The sequence below is a fragment of the Lycium ferocissimum genome, chromosome 6 (assembly GCF_029784015.1).
Source record: "Lycium ferocissimum isolate CSIRO_LF1 chromosome 6, AGI_CSIRO_Lferr_CH_V1, whole genome shotgun sequence".
NCBI classification, from domain to species: domain Eukaryota; kingdom Viridiplantae; phylum Streptophyta; class Magnoliopsida; order Solanales; family Solanaceae; genus Lycium; species Lycium ferocissimum.
The window spans coordinates 74,118,657-74,132,211 of record NC_081347.1 but is presented as its reverse complement, the minus strand read 5'-3'; the positions used below and the strand labels follow the sequence as shown (position 1 = coordinate 74,132,211).

Below are 13,555 nucleotides of genomic sequence, written 5' to 3'. Positions count from 1 at the left end.
GTTATATAAAAGCAAAATTTTCATTCCACTCCTTTAATATTTTAACTTCCATTTTGATGAAATTATTTAATTCAAATCAAATTTGGAACCAGAATTTGACATTATAACTTATGTATCCTAATTTTCTAAAGTTATTTAGTTCTAAATAAATCATCTATACATAGTTAATGAACTTTTAAGACAAATACATAATTTAACTTGTGTGCTGTACGGATGCGCCCCTTCCTTAATCGAGGATTAGGAGTTCGAACATGGATATGGAAAAAAATCTTTGGAGGAAGCGCTCCCCGAATAACAAAGCGCGATGCGAGCGAATTATCTGGATTAATTGGGCTCAAATGCGGATATCGAGCACCAATCGAAAATCAAAGAACGTGAAAAATGAGGTAGGTGGTTAATCGATTTTGAAAAGTAGACTTTAAAAAACAAAAAACAAAAAAATTGACATAAATAAATAAGATTAGGACCTAAAAGTAATTAATTAAAAAGTTTTAAAAAAAATTTGAAAATTATTGTAAGGACTAAAAAAGTCCCGTGCTCGATAAAATTTTGAAAAGTAGACTTTAAAAACAAAAAATAAAAAAAATTGACTTAAATAAATAAAATTAGGACATAAAAGTAATTAATAAAAAGTTTTTAAAAAATTGGGAAATTATTGTGAGGACTACAAAAGTCCTCACATTCCCTCTTATATATAATAGTAATATATATATATTAGTTATGTGGATTTTAAATTAGAAACCAAACATGTATTAGGTACATTAAATTTTATACATAATAAAAAAATGCTACCAAACATGTTACATTACTTATACAAGATTTAATACATAAATAACTTAGCTCCTACCCCATCTACCAACTATTCGGGGTTTATAGTACCAAATGATAAATTCCACTCAACAAATGAGATTTATGTTTAATAGGTTAGCAGTGTTTCCATTTTTAATTTTCTAAAATAAAATTAAAGATATGAATATTTCTGTCATTTCACCGGGGGGAATAATATTGCAAAAGCGACACAAGCATCAGCAAATGGAAGCTCCAATCTGGTGCTGAGAATTATCATGTACATTGACATTGGAAGCTCCAATTCTAATTAAGAGATTGCATAGTTTAATATATTTGCCATGTTTTGAGTATATTTTAATGAAATCATGTTACATTTACCTAAACTTTTTTAAAAAATCTCACTTTATTTGTTTGTATAATGTCAAGAAATAATAGTATGCAAAAAAAAGTTATATACTCCCTCCGTCTCATAATAAATGTCACCTTAATCAATTTTTTATCCCATAATAAGTGTCACCTGTGATACCAATATATATATTGATTAGTTTTTTCCATCTTTGCCCTTGGACAAGAAATGGCAAATGATGATGGTTGAATTCCCAATGTCAAAAGATGAACTACTCGTACGTGCTCTAATCATCAAAAAGAAAAAATATTTTTTTTACATAAGAGTAATTTGATAAACTTTACACTTCATAATTGGTTTCTTAATATGCGTGTTTTTGGCTAAGGTAACACTTATTATGGGACAGAGGGAGTATATGATTACAAATCTAACAACCAAATCAAACGGATAAATACATATAATATTTAGTTTTAGTTTAATTTTAATAATTTAAAAACCGACTAAATCGATTTTATTTTAATTTTAAGCAAAAATCGATCCAAACCAATTCGCATCACTGAAAATAACAAGAAAAAAAAAAAACAATGTAATGACAAAAATAATACGTAATTGAACCAAAAAAAGCAGAGTAAATAAAGCAATGACCTCGACTACTACTAATTTTAATTTCGTAATCTTCTAAAATAAGCCTGACAGCAAAATAAAGATATGGATATTTTCGTCTTTTCGCACGAATATCTAAATTCGTCCTTATTTTGCTCTCAGATGAACTCCGGCGACACGCAACCCCAAATTTTTACTCCATCTTCGTGTTCGCCTCCACACTTTCCGGTGGATCCTTAGAGCTTGTGAGCTTCTAGAAGTTTCTAAAACAGTGAGTGCTAAAATCATCTCAAAAATGGGGAATAAGATTGCAAAAACGACACAAGCATCAGCGATGGAGTATTACCTACACGATTTGCCTTCATCATATAATTTAGTGCTGAAAGAAGTATTAGGACGAGGTCGTTTTTTGAAATCAATTTTGTGTAAACATGATGAAGGACTTGTGCTTGTTAAGGTTTATTTTAAAAGAGGTGATTTCATTGATTTAAGGGAGTACGAACATCGTTTAGCGAAAATTCGTGATATATTTACCTCGCTTGATCATCCACATGTTTGGCCTTTCCAGGTTTAGTAAAATTTGATGACTTTTTACTTAATTTTTGCCTGATTTACTTTCAATTTGATTGGTTGTTACATAATGTATCGTATTATATCGTACTGTATTGTTTTGTTTCAAGTAAAATTTACCGACTTTTCATTTAATTTTTGTCTGATTTACTCATTTGATTTTTGTTTATACTGTATTGTATTGTATTGTATTGGTATATTGTTTTGATGAATACAATGTTTGGCTAAACTTGGCATGTGGTGTACTGTATTAGTTTAACAGGATGCGTTTGGATATAAGAATTGTGAAATTTGAAAAGAAAAAAAAAAGTAGTATTTGTTTTCAAGTTTCAAAAGTCATCAAAAAAGGAGAATATAAAATGGGGAATAAGATGGTAAAAACGGAGTACGGACATCGTGTTGCGAAAATTCGTGATATATTTACCTCATTAGATCATCCACATGTTTGGCCTTTCCAGGTTAAGTGAAATTGGCTGACTTTTTTACTTAATTTTTGCTTGATTGACTTTAAATTTGACTTTTTTTTGATAAAATTACGCTATATTTACACGCAGTAGGTCATATTTTGAGTTTGTTACCCTGTTTAGCTCATAATTGTGTATAAACACCTTTTATACAAGTTTCATACATTATGTATAATGCTTTTCCGCATGTATAATATTGTATATTAGGCTACATGGCGTAATATTTTATGTTGGGCTGTATATTCTTGAAAAATTTCCAAGATATTAGTTTTGCAGGAATCTAAATATTGAGTCTTTGCTTGATGTAAAAATATTGCAGTTCTGGCTTGAAACAGATAGGAAGGTGTGGAGGATAGGAAGGTGTGGAGTTAGTAATCGCGTAGTTTCTTTTCTTCAGTAGTTTTAATTAGTGATTGTGTAGTTTCTTTTCTTCAATGTGTATTACTAATCTTCCTTATTAGTAGTATTAGTTAGTAAACGCGTAGTTTCTTTTCTTCAATGTGTATTGCTATTTGTTGCTTCATTTGTAATCTATTTTGCATATTTTTGTAGTTTCTTTTCTTCAATGTGTTTTACTAATACTATCTGTTGTTGTTGGCCTGCTTATTAGTAGTTTCACTAATGTTTTACCTAGTTTGAATTTGTTTTTTTCTTTCTGGGGAGAACTTTGAAAATATGTTGGCAGGTGGACATAAGATCTTATATCTTTTCTTCAATGTGTATTGCTATTTTTGCTTCATTTGCTTTATATTTTTGTTATTTTGTTCTGGATACTATGCATATTTTTCTGGATACTATCGGAAACTTCAAATCCTTTTCTTTTCTTTCCATCGGATGGTCTATTGGAAACAGCTTTGAAAATATGTTGGCTCTCTTACCCTTCACAAAGGTAGGGTGTATTGCTATTTGTTGCTTCATTTGCTTTATATTGCTATTTTGTTGGCATATTTTTCTGGATACTATGCTTCAAATCCTTTTCTTTTCTTTCCATCGGATGGTCTATCGGAAACAGCCTCTCTACCCCACAAAGGTAGGGGTAAGGTCTGCTTACATCCTACCCTCCCCGGAATCCACTTGTGGGACTGCACTGGGTATGCTGCTGCTGTTGTTGTTGGCTTGAAATAGATAAAGCTGCTTAGTTGTTGAGACAAAGTAAAATTGGCAGACTCTTCACTAATGTTTTACCTACATTGACTTTGAATTTGCTTTTTTTTCTTTCTGGGGAGAACTTTGAAAATATGTTGGCAGGTGGACATAAGATCTTATATCAGCAGCATATTAGTTTAACAGGAATCTAAATACTAAGTCTTTGCTTCACGTCAAATGTTGCAGTTCTGGCTTGAAACAGATAAAGCTGCTTATTTGTTGAGACAATACTTCTTTAACAATCTTCATGATCGTCTTAGTACTCGACCTTTCCTCTGTCTTGTTGAGAAGAAATGGCTTGCTTTCCAGGTAGTATTTCTTCTACTGTCATCCATTGTTATAGTTCTGGTTGATCAAGTTGCAAATAGTCATATCATGTACTGCTACTTTTGCAGTTGCTTTATGCAGTGAAGCAGAGTCATGAACATGGAGTGTGTCATGGTGAGATGACTCATGATATGAAATAATAAATGACTTGCGAGGTGGAAAACCTATAATTTGGTCAGGCCTTTATTTTTTCTCTTTTTAAAGACTGGCATGAACTCGGTTGCAGGTGATATTAAGTGTGAGAATGTGCTGGTCACATCTTGGAACTGGCTTTATCTTGCGGACTTTGCATCGTTCAAACCCACTTATATTCCACATGATGATCCTTCTGATTTCTCGTTCTTCTTTGATACCGGTGGACGAAGGCGATGCTATCTTGCACCTGAGGTTTGAATAAGTTGTTTCCTTTTGTTGTTTATTATGAGTAAAACTAACTACTTTTTTATTACAAATTATTTGTTGGCAGAAAAAATTGTGATTTAATGCAAACAAGTTACACATCGGCATTTCGAATTCTTAAGTCTCTCTTCTGTAGTTATGATTGTTGCGAGTAGTGAACGCTACACATAACAGAATTTAAATTTGCTTAGTTGAAGTACTATTATCAAGTACATTGATATCTGTGAGTTCCACCAGTTTCTAATTTTGAACAAAGTCAAACAGATATCTTGTGCATGTTTGACTGGTGAGGGCAGTCAGAGGTGTTTTCCACTTGCTCCACTGCCCAATTTCAGTCCGAACACAGCGACCTATTCACTATTTCCCACTTTGGATGGAAGAAACTGTGCCTTATGTCAGATATGTCTGTTTGTGATTCTAATCGAGTCTTAACCTTCATATTCAGTGGACACCTGTAAAGAGATTTCGAGTAGTAGTTTTGTTAGTAGAAACTTAGTGCAAAGTGTACAAGAAAAAGGAATTATTGGTCATGAGTGTGTTCGAGAGCTGTTCAGTGTAGGCATAGAGTGAACTTTGGGAGACATCAATAAGCTTGAATTAGCAATGCTAGAATTGCATGTATCTTAGCTGAAAGGGGAAAAAAATGACAAATGAAAAACTGCATGTTTCTTCTAGAGGCATCCTTGTTGTCCAACACCATCTCCCCTTCTTTAATAGATACGTTGTTTTATGCACCATGATGTCAAAGTAATTTTTGCATAAATGGCACTAATTTTCAGAGATTTTATGAGCATGGAGGTGAGATGCACGTTGCACAAGATGCTCCTTTGAAGCCATCTATGGACATCTTTGCTGTCGGGTGAGATTTTTTCTTGAGTCATTATTTTGGATGGCCTCTCAAAACTTTACTGTTTCTTTTTTTCTCCTTTTAAATTTACTATTAAGGTACCGAACTAAAACTTCTACTAGAACTTTACCAGAATGTTTATATATCAACTCTTTATGTGGTCCTCCCTCTAGCATTATTTGTGTTGTGGCATTTACCATGGTAGCACTGGTGTCAGCATGATGGCCACTGATAAGAATCAAAGAGATTAATTGCTATTCGATATGAGGTACATCAATCGGAAGATTTAGGAAAGTTATGGCTTGCTCAAGAGTTTGCCTTTTTTTAACTTTTTGTAATGATTTCACATCGAACAAAAAAAAAAACTACTGAAAGTGTTTTACTTTATCAAGAAGGAAAATTGACTATTGTATGATTTATTGTTCCAACTGCACACTACAATAACCAATTGAATCTTTCTTCTTGATCTTATTAATAGCCAAACGGAATCAGTTAAAATAGACTGGAGAGAGTTTTTTATACCAAGGCGTATTTGGTTGGGACCTGCTGAATGAAGAAAAACAAACATATCACTATTGAGGAAATGGTGTATTCTTGTTTAATAAAGAGATTAATTACCCTTATATTGGCTTGTGATAGTTTTGTATCTAATAGGAAGGGAAGAATATCATACACGCAAGGGATGTTGTTGAACATCAATCCCCCATAAAAGTAAGAAACACACATGTCATTGTTGTGTAATAAGGATTTGAGTATTTGAACATTATATACATTGCACCAGGTGTGTTATTGCTGAGCTTTTCCTCGAGGGTCAGCCATTATTTGAATTATCTCAACTGCTTGCTTATCGCAGAGGACAACACGATCCCAGTCAACTTCTGGAAAAGGTATCTTTTTTGTTTTTGTCTTCTTTCCAGTTTCTTAGCTTAGCATTTTTCTTGTTAAAACATTTCTTGTGTTATTGTAGCACCTTAGTCTGTTGAATTCTGGAACATGACTTAATTGTTGATTAAGGTTATGAATAAAAAAGTTTCCTTAAGAATTATTTGCGTTCTCTTCGTCAATTCTTGCATTTATTCTGATAAATGCTTATTCATATATCTTTATTGTAGATTCCAGATTCAGGAATCCGGAAGATGATTCTTCATATGATTCAATTGGACCCAGAGTCACGGTGTTCTGCTGAAAGCTATCTGCAGAACTATGCAGGAGTTGTGTTCCCGAGCTACTTCTCACCATTTCTTCATAATTTCTATTCCTTGTTGAATCCCCTTAATTCCGATGCAAGGGTAAGATCATAAGCTTACATCTATTGTCTCTTTTGGTCACCTGCTTCAAGATTTGTACTCAGTAGCCACATCTCTTTTGTAGGTTCTGATATGCCAGACCTCTTTTCATGAGATCCTTAAACAAATGATGAGTGATAAGCCTGGTGACAGGAACCCCCCGGCTGCGAGTCGACATTCAGTTCCTGCCAGTCAAACACTGCAGGAGAGTAATATGAATGGAAATCTGAGTTTAGTGAAGGACTCATTGAACAACAAAGAAGAGATAGAGAAGGCCTCAGTTCATGATCGCTTTGATCTGCTTGGCAATGTGAACACTTTGCTTAGGGATGTGAAACAAAATAATCAATGTCCTGTTGTGAAGCCAGTGCTTGATGATATAGCCAAGACAGCATATTTGCAGAAGCAAAAACAATGCCACATCCGATCTCCAGGTGAACAGGTCCCAGTCAGCTCCATTTCTTTCAAGAGAAGTCACCATCCCTTCTTAAAAAAGATCACCATGGAAGATTTGACTGTGTTGATGTCTGACTATGATAATCAGTCGGACACTTTTGGAATGCCTTTCTTACCATTTCCTGAAGATGTAATGAGCTGTGAAGGAATGGTGCTGATAGCCTCATTGTTGTGTTCCTGCATACGTAATGTCAAATTGCCTTTTATGAGGAGAAGTGCTGTATTACTGTTGAACTCTTGCTCCTTGTACATTGATGATGAAGATCGGTTGCAGCGTGTACTTCCACATGTGATAGCAATGCTGTCGGATCCAGCAGCAATTGTTCGTTGTGCTGCCTTAGAAACTTTATGTGATGTTCTTCCTTTAGTTAGAGATTTTCCTCCAAGTGACGCCAAAATATTTCCTGAGTATATTCTCCCTATGCTTTCCATGCTTCCTGATGACCCAGAGGAGAGTGTTAGGATTTGTTATGCCAGCAATATATCGAAGCTTGCACTAACTGCTTATGGTTTTCTCATTCACTCAATAAGCTTAAGTGAGGCAGGTGTACTAAATGAAACAAATTCATCCCAGAATTCATCAATATCAACCTCAGATCAACCAGTACGGCCACAGAGTCTAAACAGTGATACACAACTTGCTCAATTAAGGAAGTCAGTTGCGGAGGTTATTCAAGAGCTCGTGATGGGCCCAAAGCAAACTCCAAACATCAGGAGAGCACTATTGCAAGATATTGGTAACCTTTGTTGGTTTTTTGGGCAGAGGCAAAGTAATGACTTCCTGTTGCCCATTCTCCCTGCTTTTCTAAATGATAGAGATGAGCAGCTCAGGGCAGTATTTTATGGGCAAATCACTTATGTCTGTTTTTTTGTTGGACAAAGAAGTGTGGAAGAATATCTTTTACCGTACATTGAGCAGGCTTTGACTGATACAACTGAGGCCGTAATCGTCAATGCACTAGATTGCTTGGCCATTCTCTGTAAAAGTGGCTTTCTGCGCAAGCGGGTCCTACTTGAGATGATAGACCGTTCTTTCCATTTGTTGTGCTACCCTAGCCAATGGGTAAGGAGGTCAGCTGTAACCTTTATTGCCGCCAGCAGTGAGAGCTTAGGAGCAGTTGATTCTTATGTTTTTCTTGTCCCAGTAATAAGGCCCTTCCTTCGCAGGCAGCCAGCATCTCTAGCTTCAGAGAAAGCCCTTTTCTCATGCCTGAAGCCACCAGTTTCAAAAGAAATGTACTGTCAGCTTGTGGAAAATGCAAAGAGTTCAGATATGCTGGAGCGACAAAGAAAGATATGGTACAATTCACCACCTCAGTCAAAACAATGGGAAACTGCAGATTTACTTGACAGAAGTAGCAGTGAGTTGGATCGACTGAAATACTGGCCTGGGAGGAAACATGATTTCCCGGGCTATAAATCTGCTAGTGATTTAACAAAACCAATTGATTTTACTGATTGTGATGATAGTCAGACCAAGGTGAAAGCTGTGGGAAGCTTAATACAAGATCCTTCGAGCATAATGGACAGCGGGGATCGCCTCCCCTCTGAAAAATTACAGCTATCTGGCTTTGTGTCTCCACAAGTCAGTGGTATGAGCAGCTTTATTGATAAATCACCTGAAGGAATTCCTTTGTACTATTTTAAGGAGGATAACAAGAGATCACTAGGCACTGGTGCAGCAGCTTCTGATTCCTCATTTCCATATAATTCATTTGGATTTGGATCTTCGTCTTTGCCTTGGATGGATCCTGTGAACAAGTCATTTAACTTGGCAAATTCTGTTCCAGCACCTAAGCTTGTGTCAGGTTCAATAAGCATTGGCAATAGTTCCACTCTGTTGCGGAGAGTTGTACATGAAGTGGAAGACAGGGAAGCTGATCAAACAGCGTATGTGAATAACAAGTTTCAGGACATTGCATCTGGTAAATCTAAAACGGGTTCCCTAACAATGGAAGACAACACAACCGCAACAGATAGAACTGATTTATCATCTTTTGCCAGAACATCTATGATTACTGATTCAGGATGGAGGCCTCGTGGGGTTTTGGTTGCTCACCTCCAAGAGCACCGTTCTGCTGTTAATGATATATCCATTTCAGCGGACAACAGCTTTTTTGTTAGCGCATCTGACGATTCTACTGTTAAGGTTTGGGATTCGAAAAAGCTGGAGAAGGATATCTCATTCAGGTCAAGGTTAACTTATTCTTTAGAAGGAAGCCGAGCTTTATGCGTTACAGTGCTCCAAGGTTCTGCTCAAGTTGTTGTTGGAGCATGTGATGGAACAATACATATGTTCTCTGTTGATTATATCTCCCGAGGACTCGGTAACGTTGTCGAGAAGTATTCTGGTATTGCTGATGTGAAAAAGAATGAAGTGGGAGAGGGTGCCATTGCAAGCCTCTTGAACTATTGTTCAGATGGTGGTGCCTCAAAAATGATTTTGTACAGCACCCAGAATTGTGGGCTCCATCTGTTGGACACAAGAACAAGCTCACATGCCTGGAACACCAAAGTTTATCCGAAAGAGGGCTATATATCATCTCTAGTTGCAGGGCCTTGTGGAAACTGGTTTGTATCAGGTTCATCAAGAGGTGTACTTACACTTTGGGATTTGAGGTTCTGCATACCAGTTAACACATGGCAATATTCTCTTGCCTGCCCAATTGAGAGAATGTCTCTTTTTGTTCCTCCTCCTAGTACGTCAGTGTCTGTAGCGGCTAGGCCCCTTGTTTATGTTGCAGCAGGTTGTAATGAAGTCTCTCTCTGGAATGCAGAGAGTGGGAGCTGCCACCAGGTAAGGTGGAATTGTTCTTAAGAAAAGAAGGCTTGACTTAAGTGCTTTTAATTCCAAATACTAGTTGGTAACTTTGTCTTTATGTGGTCAGTTTTTCAGTCTATATAACTTGATATTTTCCTTTATTTGGTTTATGTGATGTATCCAGTTTAGATATACTTGAAGTAGCTATGGTGTCTACGGGTTTGAAATCCTTGTAAGGAAAGAGTGTCTGAATCTCTCTGTCTCTCTCTCTGCGCCTTCCAGCTTTCTTTCCTTGTATACTGAAAGTGTTTTGACAATGAGGTCTTTAGTCAGCACGTCCTAATTTCTCAGTGGTAGCTGATAGCTGATAGATGTTTGATAAGTTGGATAATTCATGCTAGACTAGCATTGTTTGTCTTGGATGTACCTGTTGAATTTGAAATTCAATTACGTTTATGATGGTCTTGTATAAAATATGGATGTTTGACTTGTGTAATCTATTTAATCTGAACCAGTGTTCTTGGGACATGCTATGAGTTACAAAATATGTCTCTACTCTTTTGACTTTTTCCAACTTTTGCAATTTTGATTTTTTTTTTTTCTGCAGGTTTTGAGGGTAGCAAACAATGAGAATGAGGCTGAGAACTCTGACCTACCTTGGGCTTTAGCGAAGCCATCAAATAAGGCTAATCCTAAACAAGAACTGAGAAGAAATACTGGTTCAAAGTACCGACTTGATGAATTGAGTGATCCGCCTCCTCGCCTTGCTGGCATTCGGGCATTGCTTCCATTACCTGGTGGTGATTTGTTAACAGGGGGTACTGATTTAAAAATACGTCGCTGGGACCATTGCAGGTAAGCGACTGTTTCTATAGCTCTATGCTAAATTCACTCACTTTTTCCATATAACTCAAAAAGGCTATATTGCATATTTCAGCCCGGAACGAAGTTATTGTGTTTGCGGACCATCTATAAAGGGGGTTGTTAATGATGACTTTTATGAGACAAAATCTAGCTTTGGCGTACAAATAGTGCAGGTATGTGAGTTAGCATATAAATTGAGCAGGATCACTATTATGCTAGCATTATCTTATTCGTCCGTTTTATTACTACTACTTGTTTCGTATACTTTGGTTATTTTTACCATGTTTGATGTCAGTACTTTTCTGTTTTCATTATTTTCATCATAGCTTTTTTACTCTTGCATTTTCAAAACTCTTCTGAAAATCGTTTTTCTTGAGCCGAGGGTCTATCGGAAACAGCCTCTCTACCCACAAAAGGTAGGGGTAAGGTCTGCGTACACCCCACAAAAGGTAGGGGTAAGGTCTGCGTACACCCCACCCTCCCCAGACTTCCCTTGTGGGATTACACTGGGTATGTTGTTAATATTTTGCGTTTGCTTGTCATAAAAGGAGGCAAAGAGGCGACCTTTAGCCACCAAATTAACGGCAAAGGCAATCCTTGGAGCTGCTGCTGTTGATTCCGCTGGGTGTCACCGTGATTGTATTCTCTCTTTGGCTTCTGTAAAATTAAATCAGAGACTTCTGATATCAGGCGGTAGAGATGGAGCTGTTAAGGTTTGGAAGTAAAGGTGACCTGAGATACTGTATATATATATATATATTAATTGTACATATTTGGAATATGTAGTCTCTCTTTACTGTTCAAAAATGATAATTGGAATGTACAGAAGATGGCTTCTTTTGTGTGGAGATATATGACAGATAGATTTTTGAGCCATTACTACAGATGTATTAATTTCTGGTAGACACCATCTGGATTACGTTAGAACTTACATACCATTGTTGTAAATATATGTTTATGGCCGTTGTTCATACCCCAAATGGAAAATGCAAATACTTTGGTTTGAGCTATTGTATATTATCGTTCATGTTTAGTCTTTGTATTTTATGTAGCTAAATAGAAGGCTGATTCAATTTTTAAAATCTTCCAGAAACACTAAAAACTATCAATAATGAACAAGGGGCGTGCAAAACATCATGTACAAATTGTTGAATATTTTTAAAATTGTGTTCACTTCACATAAACCAATGGCGTGCAAATCTTTCAATAATCTCTTGTGCCATTTGCTCATTTTTCAAAGGACAAGATCAATGACCAATTGCGTGGATACACCATCTACAAATTATTGAATGTTCTAAAAAATTATGATTGTTTTTTTTCTTCTAAATTAATTAATAATACAATTTTGTTATCAACCTCTATTTGATATTCATTCAAGTCCATATCGTGTAGGGCGGTGTAAAGGTCAACGAAACAATCATAATTTTCTTTGTCTTCTCCAATATTATTTAGGAAATAGTCTATCCAGATCCTTATCAATCTCAATTCATGTCTAAAAAGGAATATAGAATCAACAGTGTAAAACAATTATTGTAACGGAGATTTGAAACTTTTAGGCATATCATGACATCGATATATAGTGGCCATGAATTGTTGAGGCCCCAGCAAAATCAAATAGAAGCGAAAATCACGCAGGATTTTGCATAAGCAGTGTCGGCATATTATCATCAATCATCATCTGATTTTTATCTGAATCAGGATATGGGGTTGTGGGTAAGGGTGTACATGGATCGGATTGGTTCGGGTTTTTTAAAGATCAAACCAAACCAATTGCATCGGGTTTTTAAATCTATAAATCAAACCAAACCAATAAAAATCGGGTTTTTCAACCTCGGATTTTCTCGGTTTTTTTGGGTTGCTCGGGTTTTTTCCGGTAAAGTCTTCATACAAAACATATAACTTGTACTTCAAATATTTCTTTATTCCTAGTAAGATACGACTATCTAATTAAGATATTTATTAAGAAAATAACACAAAATGTGAGATGAGAGATGACATTGTACTAAAATATTCGACGAAAAAAATTAATGAAATTGCATAAAATAAAATGATCATAATCTAAAAGTACTAAGTCATGCTACATTAAATACGGCTAATTTATAAGGCATGTAAAAGATGATCATAATCTAAAAGTACTAAGTCAAGCTAAAATAAGTAAGGCTAATAAGTATTAATTACATGATTAGATATTAAAGAAAAAATAAAATTAAGTTATGTATTTTCACTTTCTAAACTAATATAAAACTTAAGAATAGATATCAACATTATTGTCATTCCAATGTTAGATATGAATTACTTTTGTTAGCATTAGTATTGATTTGATTTTTGTTGAGTTTTATTTGAGTTACTAATAACATTGGGCTATAAAACTTATTGAAACATTCAAAATTCTAATTCCAAGCTTGAAATAATATGTTAAAAGACAAAAAAACTATGAAAAAGTTAAAGAAACATTTATAAATAAATATTTTTAAGTATAAAATATGTTTGAAATTTTATAAATGTAATGTCGGGTTGGTTTGATTCGGTTTGGCTTTTTTTAGTTAAAACTAAATCAAACCAATAGTGTTCGGGTTTTTCTTTTTAAAACCAAACCAAGTCAAACCAAACCACTAGTCGATTTTTTTTCTCGGTTTGATTCAAATTATCGGTTCGGTGCGGTTTGTCGGTTTGCCCTAATTGTGGGTATCTTAAAGC

At 35.4% G+C, this 13,555-nt stretch overlaps 1 protein-coding gene across 2 annotated transcripts; it reads left to right on the top strand.

The window, feature by feature from the left end:
• The first annotated feature begins 1,818 nt into the window (after positions 1–1,818).
• On the top strand, positions 1,819–11,891 carry LOC132060428 (serine/threonine-protein kinase VPS15). Of its 2 annotated transcripts, none has more exons than XM_059453471.1 (11): positions 1,819–2,306; positions 4,105–4,227; positions 4,314–4,359; positions 4,472–4,632; positions 5,424–5,503; positions 6,273–6,378; positions 6,604–6,780; positions 6,863–10,030; positions 10,602–10,849; positions 10,932–11,031; positions 11,407–11,891. In XM_059453471.1, the coding sequence occupies exons 1-11, from the start codon at positions 2,034–2,036 to the stop codon at positions 11,581–11,583; spliced, it is 4,659 nt and encodes a 1,552-aa protein (XP_059309454.1). In that variant the 5' UTR covers positions 1,819–2,033; the 3' UTR covers positions 11,584–11,891. The 2 variants fall into 2 exon arrangements, with proteins under 2 accessions (XP_059309454.1, XP_059309455.1); XM_059453472.1 differs by lacking the exon at positions 1,819–2,306 and adding an exon at positions 2,659–2,766.
• The last annotated feature ends 1,664 nt before the right edge of the window (positions 11,892–13,555 follow it).